The sequence below is a fragment of the Piliocolobus tephrosceles genome, chromosome 5 (genome assembly GCF_002776525.5).
Source record: "Piliocolobus tephrosceles isolate RC106 chromosome 5, ASM277652v3, whole genome shotgun sequence".
In the NCBI taxonomy this organism is placed as follows: Eukaryota; Metazoa; Chordata; class Mammalia; order Primates; family Cercopithecidae; genus Piliocolobus; species Piliocolobus tephrosceles.
This window is the reverse complement of record NC_045438.1, coordinates 41,362,730-41,380,194: the sequence shown is the minus strand read 5'-3', so window position 1 is coordinate 41,380,194 and position 17,465 is coordinate 41,362,730. Positions and strand designations below refer to the sequence as shown.

Genomic DNA, 17,465 nt, shown 5'->3' with positions numbered 1-17,465 from the left:
AAAAAAAAAAAAAAAAAAAAAAAAAAAGAAATTAACTATTTCTAATTACTAACACTATAAAGGGTGTTACTATTTATGAATGTGGTACAATTTCTTCAGAATAGCAAGAAATAATTTTCTATCTCCATGAAGCATTTGCAAGTACTTTGTATGGTAAAAAGTTTCACAAAATAAATAATCAAAATCGACTCTGTGATTGCCCAGCATATTACTTTAGAAGGTTATAGAATGGTTGACCTTGAAGATCTTTAAAAAGGAAATACCTCTATGGGAAGTAAAGAAATGTATCTCCAAAGCCCTGTTAAAAACTTTTGGTCCTATAATTTAAAGTAATATAATTTTCTGTTCAACTACAATCACAGCTATAGTCAAAAGCAGAAAACAAAACTATTAATTTAACACTGAGGTAAAAGTAAGAACATTATTTTGTCAGGTAGAGGAGAATTTCTTTTGCTTATATGTGAAGGCTCTAGATTCACAAAAAAATTTTGTTTCTTCTTCATATTCAGAGGAGAAATGAATAATATAAGATGTTATATTATTGAGATCAGTTACTCTCCACATACCAAAGACAAAGTGGTAATATTGTTGTTAAACTAGTTATGGAATGCCCAGTGGAGAGGCAGTGGCATATTTTATTTATGAAACTATGAATATTAATAAGTATTTGTTATAGTAGTAATTTATTTGTGGTGTTAAAAAATAAGAAGGAATATGTGAAATATTTGTTATTCAAGGCTAGATGAAATTAAAGAATAGCTCCGGTTTTCTTTCCTAAATATCTGTGCTAATCTCAAGGAAAAGGTGCTCTACTCTTCTCATAATTAACTCTGAAAAGCTCTCTCTAAAATGATCTACTGCTTACCATTCATATGTAAGTTATATTTCAGGATAAGGCAAACATAATGACTATAATGATAGCTGTGAATATAGATGTGACTATGATAGCTTAACAATTTTTAAAATGGCTCTTGAAAAAGTATCCCTTGATTAAATCATTGTTTGAAGACAAGCTTCACCACTCCAGCTGGTGAGAACTTACGGCTGGGAAAGTGACCTTTTACTTGTCTTGAATACTGAGAACATAATTAGCCCAAAGTATTGTGGGTGATATTGAATACCCAAACCCAAGAAGTCAGGAAGAGCCATACATTTTCACAGGTCTTATCTGTGTGTTTTCCTCTCTCATCCTGAAAACTGAAACTATTTTATGGTTCTACAAAGTCACATTCTATCTGTTGTTACTATCAGCCATTCTTTATTTGGAAGGAAAAAAAAAAAAAAAAAAAAAAAAAAAAACCTCTCTGTGGCTTTGGTTTCCTGTCTGTCTAGGCAATAGAGTATGATAGCATTATCTGAAGCTACGGTCTGTGTTAAGTGATACAATCAAATTGAAAGGAAAAGTTTTTTTTTTTTAAAAAAGAATGTGTGTAAAAGTAGTAGATTGTGGTTTTGAGAAAAACTGAGACTATAAAGCCTCATCAATGAGGGTAAGAGCCATAGAGAATAGAAAAAAGAGAGGCAAGAAAGGCTATGAACATAAATATTAAATAATGACAAGAGTTCACACCAAAAAAAACCCTAAATATGTGGATTTTGCTATATACACTGTTTCAGTTCATTCTCCCTATAATTTTCTGTAAAATTACTCATTGCTTTGACAGACCAGGAAACTGAAATCCCATGAATTTAAATGTCCTTCAAGAAGAGTTTCTGAGGTGCTGACATGTACTAACGATGGCTGACTTTAGTATCACCAGGTAGCAGAAGAACCACAGTAAGTAAACTAAAAAGCGAATGTTGACTGCCTGAAGAAGGTATACCACTGGCTATATCTACCAAATCCAGGGCTGTCCCAATTGCTACACAAAGTGTCCAGCAAAGGGATCCTGATTGCTGCTGGATCCATTACTGAAGATGCAATATGACCTAACAGAAAGGATTGAAAAAAATTATTTGGTTAAATAGTGGAGAAGAGTTTTGTCACCTTCAAGAATACAGTACTGAAATATACAACTGTGTTTTCATATCATAAAGAAAAAATACCAGAAAATAAAAACAAGTTTCCCTAATCAGATGACTCAATCCAGTCCATTTAATATGTATACAAAAATGACATCTTTCAATATAACTTTCAAAACATTTGTTTCTCTAGTTTTGAATTGAAAAGAAAAGAAAAGCTCTCTGGTCAATTCTCATATGAAATTTTATCTTCTCATAGTAAGAAGATATCACCTGAAAAGAAGCAGGCTCCATCATCAGGGCTATATGTCCATTAATATCAATTCAGTCTATTGAGATCCAGCAAGACTTATAGAAACTTTTGCTTTACAACAAATTTTTTAAAAATTCTATGGAGGCCAGATATAACATCTCATGCCTGTACATGTAATCCCAGCACTCTGGGGGGCTGAGACAGGAGGATAACATGAGGCCAGGAGTTTGTGATGAGCCTGAGCAACACAGTGAGACCCAGTCTCTACAAAAATAGTATTTTAAAAATTAGCCAGGCATGGTAGCACATGTATGCAGTCCCAGCTACTCAGGTGGCTGAGGCAGGAGGATCATTTGAGCCCAGGAGTTCAAGGCTGCAGTGAGTGATGGTCATACCACTGCACTCCAGCCTGGGTGACAAAGTGAGACTCTGTCTCAAGAAAAAAAAAATCTACAGAGATGCAATACATGACCTGAATAACCTAAATACAACTCAATGTATTCCATTTGGAAGTTTAGGGGTTTTCTTTTGCTTTACAGTACTCTAAACAGTTGGTCCTTACATGCCAACTGGTCATATATGCTGGACATATCAATTAAATTACCTGCATGATTAAAGCATGATCCTGATATAAATTTTAAAATGGAGACTTCAGAAAATTAGCTAATACCTTTAAATGCTGAAAACATTTTGGCATCTATTATCCATATTATTAGATGTTATCATACATAAACATTTTATTTAAAGCTATTTTCTTTGAAGGTACCTTTGCAATTTCAAGTAAGAGGCAATGGGTTATCATAAATAAACTGGAAATACTAAAAATAATAATCCATTCATTTTAAATGCCCTATTTCTCAATTATTTTTCGTCAGATATACATTACTACCCAGTTTGTTATATTACAGTTTTAACTACAAGAAAAAAGTAGTGTACAGTAGTGCTAAAGAAATAACTGTGCTATGTGATTAAGATTTTCTTTCCCACCTAATTGTTTTCATTTCTCTACCAGATAAAGTAGTGAGCAAGAGAAAGAATGTTACACTCTTTATAAGACTTTGTCCTGTTACCTTGGCTCATTCTCAACGCTTCTCTTGACTTTAATCTTGTCCTCTCCACCACTCAGGTGAAAACTAAAAACACAAATACATATATTCATTAATCCACCTCACCAACTGCATCATCAACAATAAAATTTGGGGACTTGAAATAAAGAGACAGAATGGGAATTCTAAGCCAATATTTCCAAATGTGTGTCCTGAGGTTCTAACTTCTTTCATAAAGCTAGGCAACTGTGTGCTTTGCTCTGTTTTGAAGATTCACAATTCATATTATCACACTAAAGAAATTGAGACATTCTGATAAAAAATCTGCTTCAGTTTGTATAATAACATACTTCCTGAACTTATATGACCCCTTTTCTGTGTTATTAAATCTGTTATCTTCACAGAATATATGTTTAGGGGTCATGACATACACTTTAGAAAACTAGTTCAGGTATAGAACTGTGAAAACAAGGTACACAGGAGGATATATGGACAACGCAAATTGCTGAAGATTAGTGGAGGAACTAAATATAAATACAGTGAAAGATAATTTCGAAAAGTTAGGTTGCAATCAGACTGTCGATGTAAGAGATTAGATCTGGAAAAAAAAGTGGTCTTGAAATGGGTACACACAACCCAGGGGGTGCTCTAGGTGATCCACCAGGGTGTGAGAAGAGACTAACAACTTCTATTTATATTTAATTATCCAGTTTTAATTTTTGACACATTATAACATATACTGATTCAGCTACACAAACATACAACACACTTTTCATTTAAAACAAATACAAATCAAAAAAAAAAAAAACAAATACAAATCAACTGGAATGCATGATCAAAACATTTTAAAACCATCACTACAGCATTGAGGGTTTTTGTGCAATGAACTAATACAGTTGTTTTAGAAAGATTATGCATATGGTAGCTGTGTGTATTTGTATGTATATTTTGGTACAATCAGCGAGACAAATAGTAGCATTAAATTAGACAATACTTTTAATTTATCAAATTATTTATTCTGTCTTACCTGATATTAATGACATAAACTGTGTAGTCCCAATTTTCGAAGGTTGAATTGAGCTGGAAAACACAATGGAAAAGGATGAGTTTTGATAATACCTTAAAAATATATCTAAATCAAGTTTCTGCCTAAAACATAAGTTGCTACTGAGAGAAGGTTCTGGGAAAATCCTGAAGAGTTGGAGGAGTGAAAGGTAAAGGTGACAGTTAATGGATCATTGTATACCAAGAATTTGATAAATGTTATTCCTTTCAATCCTCACAACAACCAATGCAATAGGTATTATCCCCACATACCCCACAGTCTTATATATAAAGAAACTGAGCTTTTACAGAGAAGAAATGGTTTGCCCAAGATCATCCAAGTAAGCAGTAGCAGATGCCAGATTGGAACCTAAGTCTGTTTGGAAAACTATCATTTCCTCTCTAGCCCTCGTATTAAAGAAGATTTGCACAATAAATACCTTCTCTATTCTTCATTCAACAAACACTGAGGTACACTAAAACATGTTTCTAGTAATTACCATCTCACAATATTAGTAATAAGAAAAATTATAAATTAACAATATAAATGTAAAAATAAAATAAGTTCAATGCTATTGGAACTATGTATTTATTATGTGGTTATTTAGCAGTCTTTATGGTCTCAGCATAAGAATTTTTAATGAAGCAATGAATTCCTCCAATATAAAGAAGCTTCCATGATGCAGTTTCTGATACAATTGCAAAACAGGATTCCCTCACTGACATGAGAGCCTTCTATTTGCATGTCATCTCCGAAGGGTGATTTAGGCCTTGTTTCATATACACATTTGTTTCATATAGCCTTTCTTTTAAGCACTTCTAAAACTGAATGTAAGTTTTAGGGAATCCTGGCAAAAAACGTGTTAAATTATTTTAAAATTGTAAATAGTAGTAATTTGAAACAGGTACACCATTTATATTTTCTCTGTTATCAAGTATCTGCTTTGGTATCTTGCATTTTAAACAAAAATGTCTAGTAAAGTTTAGCTGCAGATGAAAATAAAGCTATGTTGAAAACCATGCATGAAGTAAATATAAATGTAAGCTTATACCTTATCTAGCACAAACTTTCTAATGAATGCTAATTTCAGATTAATAACATTACTCATTATTTGCACAAATAAGCTAACAGTAGCTTACTTGAGAATGAAAATAAAGAATTTTATCTTCTGAAATCATTCTGACTTCAAACAAAAAGAACAACGCTGGAAAGAAAATGGGATACACAGAAAGAATATACTCTTTCTGCTGCCTGCTCTCTCCATTGAGAGGTTAAACATATCTCCTACTGTTTGAATGAGTTACTAAACTCAATGTGGCATTCCCAAAAATCAACAGTAGTATTTTTCTTTTATTTCAATAGAGAATTTCACCTTTCTCACCAATTTTGTAACAGAGTTAATTACCTACTATTGTTACCTATGGACAACTTTTTTTTAAAGAGTACTGTCTTTAAAATGAAGATTGTTTTCTATCACTTATTTTTCAAATATATATAGATGTGTGTGTGTGTGTGTGTGTGTAGCTACCACTTCCTCTCAATGTGTAAAATTTCTTTTGCTACCAATGACACATTTATCAAACACCAAATATATATGAAAACCCATTTTTCTTATTTTAGAATGTATAGTGACTCAATTCAAAAAAAATGTTTGAACCGTAACAGCATTATATATAAAAAGAAGTATGAAGTCTCATAGTATGCTGTAGGTAGGAAATGAAATAATAGAATAGAAACCTATGGAAAATAAAATTTTTGAGATTGTTATTGTGAAGAAGAAAATGAAAAAATCCATGTGTTGTATTTGTAAGAAAAAGAAGAAAATAAAATGTTAATTTTTTTAAATTGAAAGCTACAAAATGTTTATCAATAGAATACTGGTTAAATTACAGTCTAACTGTCCATCAACAGAAGATCTGCTAAATAAATGATTGAACAGCCACATAATGAAAGAGTATGCACTGTTTTTTCAAAACAAAAAAAAAACATAAAGTTCTCTAATGTTGCAAATCTAGCAACAATAAGTACGGTATAGAATGGTATGTAAAGTATACTACTTTTAGTGTAAAAAGAAAGTAAGAATCTATAGTTTAATTTTCTTTCATGTGCACCAAGATATCTGGAAAAAGCGGAGAAAACTAACAGTGATTTCCTATTTGCTGTTGGTTATTGGGTTGGTTCCACGCAGATGAGCAGCAAGGATGGGTGGAAGACTTTCATAATGCATTTTTTCATACTTGTTGGTTTTGACCAAGCATTCAAACAATTTCTTAAAAGAATCTGTTTAAAAATATAGTAGAAAATATATGGATCTAATAGGAAATAAAGATAACTGTTGCCACCAAAATCTATTTCCATTTGTGCAATACTTTTCTTATTTAAGACACTGATATTCTACTAGGCTCAGTTCTTATCCTTTATTCAAATGTACTTCTCTTCCTATGCATAAAGACAACAACTTACACATCTACTTATGTATTTCTAATGAATACCATCTGTGTTTCAGTATAATTTGTGGATTCAGTTAACTAGTCTTTTCCAGATTCCCAGAAGTTAAAGAATTTTTTTAAAAAAGAAAAGTTACAAGCTCACTTACCCATTCTGCCACCTTGCTCTGTACTTTTACCTCAGGGTGACGAAGGATGTTTTGAATCACTACGGATATTCTATAGATAATTCCATCTGCCCATTGGAAATAGGATTAGTCCATTAACTGTATTTTTGTAGTTATATAATTATCAAACAATTTAAAGTTATGATCATGTAAGTCATATAATCATATAGTTTTATTCATAATCACATAATTTACAATATAAGTTAAAAAAACACCTTCTACATAGGCAAAACAAATATGAAATATTTTGATGTTAAGCTTTTTGACCCTCCAACTTCTTAGAAATAGTTATCAATTAGCTTACTCTTATTACTTGTATATGTTTCTTCATATTTTTTAATTTTATAGATTTCTGATATCTACTGTCTGTAATGTGTTAACTGTTTTCATGTACAATTTGACTTCTGATAACAAGGCATTATGCTTTCTGCGCATTATAAGGAATGATAAAGAGTTTGGGATGTGAAAACTTGAATGAAATCATGTGGAGGAATTAACTTGAAAAAGTAGAACAGGCATACACATACTTACTACTCTAATTCCTCTCCTTTTCCTCTCTTTCCCCTGCTTAATACAGCATGTCTATTAAACTATTAGGCGGCATTTCACCAGACTTTTCAACAAAATTTCTTAAATATGCTCATTTATAGCAGAGGAAAAAAATAAGTAATATTTGCAGGCAGAATTTTCATTGAACTAATTCATTTTAAAAAGAAAACCTTATTATAAAGAAGATTCTGTTTTTGGGGGTTGGGGGAAATCTTTAAAGTAAACTGATTTTTTAAAATAAAAATCAAACTCACTAGCAAGGGTTTGCTGAATAGCTGTAAATGGGTGCTTTAGTCAAAGTAGCTAGTGAGAAAAATACCCTTTTAAAATATGGTAGGTTATAGAGAGAACAATTTTTGAATCTCCATTGTTGATTATCTTTCTTCATGCTTATGTTTAGGTAAGTCTTAAGTAAAATAGGCACACAAATATAGAAATATATAATTATAGCAATGTTGAAGAAAACAGTAAAACTTGTGGGGAGGCAGTAGAAAAAAAAATGTAAAAGTTAGCCTCTGGGAATTTCCAAATCTACCAAAATGCAAATTCCAGTCCCACTACCAAAGGAATGTCTTTCCAGTAAGTGTCAGAGTCTTGTGCTAAATAATATAAATTGCTGCCTCTGGATGTAGTAATATAAATATATAAAACTGGCACAAGTCCAAGCACAGGCGAATTTAATTTATGCATACTATTTATTTTGACTTCTAAAATTCTTCGAGTATTTTAATGATCTTGACTTTTATATTCCTTTAAAAAAATGTTCTGAATGAAAAATACTTGGAGGAACATATAAAACATAATAATACATATAAAGACAACTTTTACACTGTAGATCTCATCGTATCAAATCACAGATGTTCTGAATGATTGGGAGGAAATTCAAATTGTGAGGGTCAAACAGTTATTTCAAGATCCTAGTAATATTCTGTGACTATACAGAAGGTTCCCTACTTACAGTTCATCAGCACTCAACTTTACGATGGTAGGAAAACAAAAGGCATTCAGTAGAAATTGTACTTCTAGTACCTATATGTCCATTTCATTTTTCAAGTTTAGCATTCAATAAAGTACATGAGATATTCAACACTTTATTATAAAATAGACTGTGTTACATGATTTTGCCCAGCTGTAGGCTAAGGTAAGTGTTCTGAACATGTTTAAGGTGGGTTCAGCAAGCTATGATGTTCAGCAAGTTGGGTGTATTAAATGCATTTTTGACTTTTGATATTTTCCAGTATTTTCAGCTTACAATGGGTTTATAGGAATGCAAACCCCATTGCAAGTGGAGGAGCATCTCTATTATCAATGCTAGCAGAGTATCTGAAAAGCTACCACTAGATGGAAACCTAAAGCATGCTTTTGTTATAAGAGTAGTATTTGTTCCCTCTTAGGAAAATACTGCAAAATTCTAAAAATCATTGACATTTCTGCATGTTTTAGAAAGCATCCAAATATTTAAGATGTTTTCTTTAAATATTGTTCCCTGTCCCAGTCCACTTGTTACATTTATTTAAAATTTTTGAATAATGCAGTCAATAAGTAACCATGAGAAAAGTTCAAGAGTGAACTGTCAAAGCAACATAAAAAAATATGTTCACTGAAGGGCTGGTGAGAAGGGTTTGGACTAGAGCAAAATAATTGGCTTCCACATTGCAATTGGAGGAAATGCATAATTAAGACACACTTATGCAGGATTTTCCATGTTACCATAGCAGTAAAGTTGTCTTCTCTTACAAATGTTAACACCACTCATGGTGTTTTAAAAGCTATTCACAAATTTTCATGTGTTCCAAAATATGTATGTACTATCCTAATAATGACATCTAGGCCCAAAGATTTTATTATATATAATGATTTATTATATATAATAAGATTTATATATATCTTATCAAAGATTTATTATATAATGGGAAAATGATTTAAGAATATATCCATTTTCCATTTAGATACTTCTTTCAGCATGTAGAACTTCAAGCAGAAATCACTGCCTGTGGTTACCAATGTGGTCATCAAAACAACATTAATTTTTGTAGGTCTCTCTCCAATTAATCTTTCCCTTTTTACCTTCTTACACTTTTTTTCAGAGTTTCTTGGAGAATACAGAAATGACACTGCTCTAATCTATGCGATATTCAAGGATGTAAAGTACAGGTTTGAAATGATAGGCCTAAATACATATTTGAAAAAACAGACGTTAAAATATAAACCAAATGCTAATCTAGATACCTGGTTATTTCTTTGAACTAATGATGAGGAAATTCTACTATGACAGTGGCATTTACAATACGACTGGCATCCTGCAGCTCCTAAACACACAATTTCTTTAAGATATATGGCATAAAAAGCAGAGTAATGGATCCATTCAAATGATCTTAGAAGGAATTTGTTATTTAAATAGCTAAACATATGTGAGAAACTGGAAGCAGTGTTACAATCTGTACTTACTTGCAAACTAGGTTTTTAGAACAATAATACAGACTACTGGAGTTAATTACTTACTTGGGTTGCTTGTGACAACCTCACAAAAAGTTTACTATTCAGTAGCACTAGAGTGATGTTTGAAGCAGAGAAGATATGATTTGGAGTGGAATAATAATTAGTCCAAGAGCTTTTCTTGGGAATGTAATGGAAAACATATAAAAGGTCATTATTTGTGGGAATCCCCCAATTATCCACATCCTGGAAATATCTATTTGTGAAAAGTAGTTTTAAAGACTTTCTTAGTGTACACAGCAGGTCCCTGAGTAGCATCATTTCATTCAATGGAGTTTCATTACAAAGTTGATGAGGAGAAGAGTCAATTCCTGGCCAGGTCCCCCGTCTGTGTAGGGTCTGCATGGGGTTTCTCCAGGTCCTTCAGTGTCTTCCCACATCCCAAAGCTGTGTACCTTGGATTCACTGGCCTGTCTACACGGTCCCAGTGTGAGTAGGTATAGGTGTGTGTGTGTGTGCCCTGCCATGGGATGGCGTCCTGGCCAGGGCTAGTTTCTGCCTGAAGCCCTGAGCTGCCCAGATGGCTCTAGCTACCCTGAACTGCATAGAATAAGCAGGTTGGAAAGTCAATGAATGAATGGCTATAAATTAGCATAAAACAAAAATTCAAAAAGTATAAGATAATCGTATAAAAGCATAACAATAAATGATATAGTATGAAAGCACTCGGAGAACCCCCATATTGGTGATTGTTTTGGAACTGCTTGGTGACAGGAGGTGCTCTTCGCAATTTTCATTGCGCAAACATTTGTTTCTTGATTTAACCCACCACCGCCACTAAGTCTGCAGTCACTCACTGGCTCACCCAAATTTGGGCAATCAATTATCTTACTTGTTTTCACTAATCTTTCTTAAATGTATGTACAGCTCATATTAACTACAATGTTAAATATTAGAAGGGTTTCAGTCTTTTTTTTTTTTTTGAGACAGAGTCTCGCTCTGTCGCCAGAAGGGTTTCAGTCTTTATTTGGAAGTTTGGTGATGTTTCTGTGACCAGAAAAAAGCTGTAGGAACTTAATTCTTGTTTATATCAATCAGCCTATGGTAAGATTGGTTTCATTACATGTTATTTTCCTCAAAGTCACAGTTTCTAAGAACCTATCAATGACATTAATGAGGACTTAGTATAATTTGAGGTATCAGATAAAAGTCTTACTGCAAACAACAAAAATAACTTTACACAGAAAAATAGGAACATTTCACAAAAACCAGGAAAATAAATTCTATTGATATACTATGATAAATATATCCTATTATCAAATAAACTCAATCCCTCTCCTCTCCCAACAATGCAATATTGTTATTGATTGACTCAGTAAAATTCTGATAGCCAAGAGTTAAAAGGACTGGACAAATTAGATAATTGACAGTTGTGCCAATCTTTCTTACAGTAAATAAAATAGAATTCTCTAATATATCAGAAAGCAAGCCTGAGAATGTTTATTCTCTGTTTCCCAAAGAATAAGAAATTGTTAATATTATATCAGTGATGATAATCCAGGACATGACATTAAATAGCATTTATTCATAAGGCGAAAAAGTAATTCTCTTTTCAATTATTTCAAATCTGATTACATCAAATAAAAAATCTTAATTATAGTCTGTCTCTAATACTTTGTTAGTCTTCCTTTTTAAAAAGATAATGAAGGCTTCACGCTCTAAGATGTGAGAAGGTAATAGGATACAGGGAGAACATTAAAACATTGTTTACATTATATTTATATTCGCTTTTTATATCTGTATTATAACAAGTAGGACTGTTTTCACTTTACAGTCGTGAAACAGATTTTCCCAAGTGAACACAAATGTTTAAGTTACAAAGTGAGTCAATTTAGGAAAAAAATCATATTACATAGTATACGTGATTCAGAGAAACGGTAAAAAAATTGTTAAGATGGTACACAAATTTGACACACAATTTTGAGAATATTTCTGTCATATAATGACCCAAATATTTTTAAATGCTAAGATGACATTTTGATTAAGAAATATCTTAATTAGATTTTTTTTCATTAATATGGTTAAGCAGAACATTTTAACTGATTCTAACATTTGCTTGCTTTGTTAAAACTCCAATGAAGGTTATGACGCAGAGAGAGATGGCCTAAACAAGGCTTTCTTCAGGAATGTCAGAAATGACATGATTGAGTGAATACAGCTCCACTCCACCAAGTCAAGGACTCTGAAGCACGGTATAAAAGTTCTTGGGCAGTAGAGGATGTGTCAATCTTGGAGGGAGAATACCACAGAGGCTCTTTGTATGTTCATACAAAGAGTGAAATACTTAGTTAGAATTATAATATTCCCATCTACTGGCTAGAGTCCATGTGAAATATGCACTGGAAATTTCAGCTGCTGTTGCTTTCTTGGGGGTTGCTGGAATTTTTGCTCCATCATAAATCTCCCTGGTGTAACTACCAGAATAACCATAAACACTCCCTGAATCGATGCCTTTATAACCCTAATGAAATTTGTATCTACGTTTCATGTAAAGTATTCCATAGTTCCAATATAAATGTCTTATAGAGGAAATTAATGTAACCTCTGAAGCCAAGAAAAAATGAACTATGTGGGTTTCCTTTCTCAGGGTTTTGGGTCCCTGGTGATATGTTACAGATGTCTTGGCCTCAGAAGCTAAATGACTGCAGTTTAGAAAATTTCTTTGTTTCTAATGCTTCATATTTGAGAATATTACTGTATTCAAAGCAATGGTATGGTCACCTGCTTGGAATTTCTCTTTTATTAGAAAAAACTGAAATCGCTCACTGTGAATTACCAAAAGGCCATGTATGTTGTTCATCTAGGAACAGCTTAAAGAACTCTATTCACCTGACTTTTCCTCTGTTTATTTCTTACCATACACTGCTGTATTTGCAAATTATAAATAATAGAAAAGTATATTTGGAGAAAAAAGCAACAAGAATTTGAAGTGACTTTAATTGTTGTCATTCAAAAATTGATTTGATTTAGTTGATATATAATCACAATCTATTATTCTTCAGCAAATAAAAACAGAAAGCAAAGTATTACTATGAAAATTGATTTAAATGTCACAAATATATGAACATAAAGTTCACTTAAGTGAGAAATCAAATTATTAAAATTACTTAGTTTTTTTAAATTTGTAAAATTCTTTCAAACTTGTTTCCTGCAGAAAATAATCTGACAAAATACCATGGAAATACGTTTTTCTCTGATCTCTATTATGATGTACATTAATACCTTCTAATTAAATGCTTTTCCCCCTGAAACTTCTTTTGAAAAAAATTTTGGCTAAAAACGCAAAAGAGGAGTACTGGAAATGTACTCATTCCACTGGTCATAAGAATGAGGAACTCAACAGAGTTAAGTGATCTTTATTAATTTTACTAGTCCTACAAATGTACCAATTGACTCCAATAACAGAAACTTTGTTGGAATAATACATATTTCCCTCCTTAGAATACAATTTTTTATGTTAGACATACTAAAAATATAAAAGGTAATGATTTCTTACCATTCCTTTGTTTAGCGATTCTGTTAGTAACAGGCATGTTAGTGGTGGCAGTGGGTGGTGTAGTACTAGGAGAGTTTACAGTAGCTGGTAATAAAGATGAGAAAGATGTAATTTTGCAAAGAGCACATGACAGTTAATTTGGACAAGCAATTTATAATTAATGCATTAAAATATACAGGGGAAGAATGGAAACCATTTTGAAATACAACAGACTCCAAGGTTGTAATGTATAAGATGAAGCAATGCTTCCCATGGCACATTAAGAATCAGTACACATGGCTTTTGATGCTATAATACACAAGGGTCTGGAGCAAGCACAAAGTGACGAGAGAAAACACATTTAGATTCTAGATTCTAGACCTAGGTCTCCATTAACAAGCTGGCAATCACACAGTGAAACACTAAACCCTTCTAGAACTCAGTTTCCTGAGTCTGTCAGAAGTTATAGAAAGCAGCCTGTACAGATCTGCAGCTTGAAAGTTATCTAAACTAAGTTTGTCTAATAACATTGAGACTAGAGAAATAAAATCTCAGAAGACAAATGTACTTCTTCTTAAGATGAATGTAAAGAAAAAGACAAATGAAATGCATAGACTAAGTTAATCATTTAAAGATTTCAACAAGGTTACTAAACACTGATGAATAAAAAGTATTTCATAGGGCAAGCTTTATAAGGGAGACATTTTCAAAGTATTATGTCAGATATGAATAGACAGCTAGGCTAGATGTAGCTAGAATGAATAAAAGTCCTAGGTTGAGATTAATCAGGGGGTTAATTTTAAAATTTTAAAATAATTTTAATTATTTAATTAAATAATAATTTAATTATTTTAAAAATAAAAATAATTTTATTTTAAATAAAATTTAAATAATTAAATTAGAATAATTTTGAAAATAAAAATAACTTTTTTTAAACTTTAGATCTTGAACTAAACAGAATTACAGATTTTTTAAATTTCATATAACAATTTGAAAACTAGACAGAGATCATGAGGAAAAAACTACTTGATGACTTAATTTTCATAGGGTGTTGATTAATAATAATATCAAAGAAATAATGTCTCCAAAAGGAAAACAAAGATAATAATAAGTTACACCCCACCCTCCCTCCTGCCTGCCCTGCTCTCACACTGGAACCACAGAAGAGAGCTTAGGTTTCTACTTCTTCAATCTCACTTCTAACCACTGTCACCTTTGTGCTATGATCTTCTTAATAAGAGATCCAGCTTTTACAAAAGGCATGGCTGTGATTCTTAATGTGGTACATAGAACATGCTACTTCATTATAGAGTATTTAGCAGAATAGATGAAAAGAGTCATGGGTAATTAGGAAGAGCGATGATAAAATAAAGCAAAATATTTGTATTATTATTTTAAAACTTGTATAACTTTATGTATTATTTAGCATGCAGCTATTTAGTACATAATATATAACTGAAATACTGACCACAATATAGTAAGCATCATAATAATTAGCACAGTTATATTAACATTAGTTTACTATAACTATTTTAATCTTAAGATTTAAGTTATCTTGTCATCATAAATTGTCTCACGGCCTTATCTTAAAGTTAACTGAATATTCAAATTAATTTCCCTCTTTGTTCTATAGACATGAATACTTCTTCAAAGTATTGTACACCATATTTACACTGGACTTTTTGCAAGTCCAGTATATTCTTGAGAAGACATGGGGGAAAAATGAAACCAATCCATGTTTAATAGGATATAAATTCACATTTTCTAACTCAGAGCTTTGTGGAATTGTGGTTACCCATGGTGTGAAAGCATTCTTTCTCCACGCCGTACGTACTGTGCACCCACACAACTAAAACAAATGCAGAAATTCTTCTGTTTTGCTGTTTTCTGGCTTTCCAAGTGAAAAATCAGATAAAAATCAAAACAATGACAACTACATTATCCAAAATTGCAAGTAGAAAGCAAAGAGATTCTGGAGCACAGTGTGGGCTCCCTACCTTGACAGAGGGTCCCCAGGTCTGCACAGCTGGCCAGTTCTGCTGCCGGGAGCGGGATCAGGTAGGAACCTTGATCAACACAAAGAGAATATGTAAGTTTGATTTATGATTTAGTGATATTATCCAGAAAAAAAATCATGAATCATACGGTTAATAGAAGCAGCCCTAGAAGAGTCCACCAGTAATTCTTTGATGTCAAGAAAGTATCTTAAGGTCACTGTGCCTTAATTTTCTCAAACGTAAAACCAAAGTATTGAAATTGTCCTCGAAATCTTTAACTCAATTTATCAGTCATCACACATCAAAAGAAAAGCAGTGCCATTGCCCCTTAAAGTTTGTACAAAAAGTTCAGGACTTTTTTGTATAAAACATTTTAAGAGTTTGGGTAGGAATTCATACAAATAAAATAATACAAACATCAAGAATAAGTTTCAAAAGTGAAGTTAGATATTATGAATTACCCATAAAATGCACAGTTTTGGTTTATACATCCTAGCAGATGCTATTTGTAATTCCAGAAATACATTTTTGTGACTTCAATTCAGTCTCTGCATCTTTTTATTTCAAGCTTTTACTAACTCATTCTCAGCAGGACAAGTTTTGAGCTGATTTTTTTTTGTAGATTTTCACTGTTGCACTAAATGTCCCTCTGACAATAAACAGACTTTTTCCAACAGCTTGAGTCTTGAGAAACATTGGCTATACTTAAAACAAAGTATATTGTATCAAAAACACACAAAAAATACAAATATATATGTATGTATGTGTATACACATACATATATATACACACATATATAATATGCACAATATATTTAATTTTAAGGGACATTTATGTAATAGTGATTTTATTCTAATAAACATTTCAAAACTTTCCTGTGGGAATGTGAGGGCACAGTTCCTGCACGAGCTAACAAAAGTAACTAGGTAAACAGTATGCATAAGCAGAACATAACCTAACAGTTTAACAGTATCTCCAGAGGCATGATTTCTTCATCCTTGATACCTTGCAGCACTTGGCCCAAGGAAGGAATCGTGATACTTCAGAAAGGCCTGATCTTACAGGCAGGCTATGATATGACACTGACTGGCAAGCAGCTGTTTTCACAGACCTTTACACATTCCTTCAACAAACATTTACTTATTGCCTACATTATGTGAGGGACAGAGACCAGAATGATGCTTTAAGTCACTGCTCTCAGGGAGGCATGAAAGGGAGATGGCGTCACAGTTCTAAGTGCTATCAGGGAAGTGCTCCGAAGGTGGCAGTGACCCAAAGGAGGATGTGACAGCAGCTTGGTAAGAAAAGTGAACAGAAATCAATTTCAAAGAAGGCGGCCCATAGGGCACAGGAGGCTGAGAGCCAGGGGTAAGAGAGTAGAGATGGGTATTTTACTGGCAGACAGAATTTCTAAAACAAATACCAAGAAGGCACTGAAATGGTCTGTGCACCAAGTCACTGGGCATTGCTAAAGTAAAGTAAAAACTGACAAGGATGATCAGATATATAAACAATGGATAGCTGCTGTAAAGCTTTGGAAAATATCAATACCATGAACATTAGAACCCTCCGTCTTTCTTCCAGTGGTTAATCCCACACACTGGAACCTTGAGTGGTGGGCACTCAAGGCTGTAAACCAAAAATGAACTTATAGGGCGCCGCCACAACCATCTGAATGGACTCCTCCTCTTGGCCAATATCCTTCCGAGTTAATCTGAAAATTGAGTTGAAGCCATGATGGAAGAGAGGGCTGTACATGCCTCATTACACCCCTCCAGCATTAACATCAACACAGACCCTAAGTCTGATAAGAAACATTTACAATCTATCCTCTGTGAAGTCTGCTACCTGAAGGCTTCATCTGCATGATAAAATCTTGGTATCCACCACCCTTTATTTAACCCAGATATTCCTTTCTACTGATAATAACTCTTTCAATCAATTGTCAATCAGAAAAATTTTAAATCTACCTATGACCTGGAAGCCCCCTCCCCACTACTTGGAGTTTTCCCGCCCTTCTCCAGATTG

The 17,465-nt window shown here is 32.8% G+C and overlaps 1 protein-coding gene across 1 annotated transcript in view; it reads right to left on the bottom strand.

The window, feature by feature from the left end:
- Positions 1-17,465, bottom strand: part of ADGRG6 (adhesion G protein-coupled receptor G6) — a 132,018-nt gene that overhangs the window by 44,127 nt on the left and 70,426 nt on the right. Inside the window, exons 5-9 of the mRNA XM_023183761.1 lie at positions 15,438-15,506; positions 13,462-13,545; positions 6,903-6,988; positions 4,289-4,341; positions 3,286-3,348 (exon numbers count right to left, since the gene is read on the bottom strand). Of these exons, the coding sequence (XP_023039529.1) occupies positions 3,286-3,348; positions 4,289-4,341; positions 6,903-6,988; positions 13,462-13,545; positions 15,438-15,506 (355 nt within the window). The remainder of the gene's footprint in view (positions 1-3,285; positions 3,349-4,288; positions 4,342-6,902; positions 6,989-13,461; positions 13,546-15,437; positions 15,507-17,465) is intronic.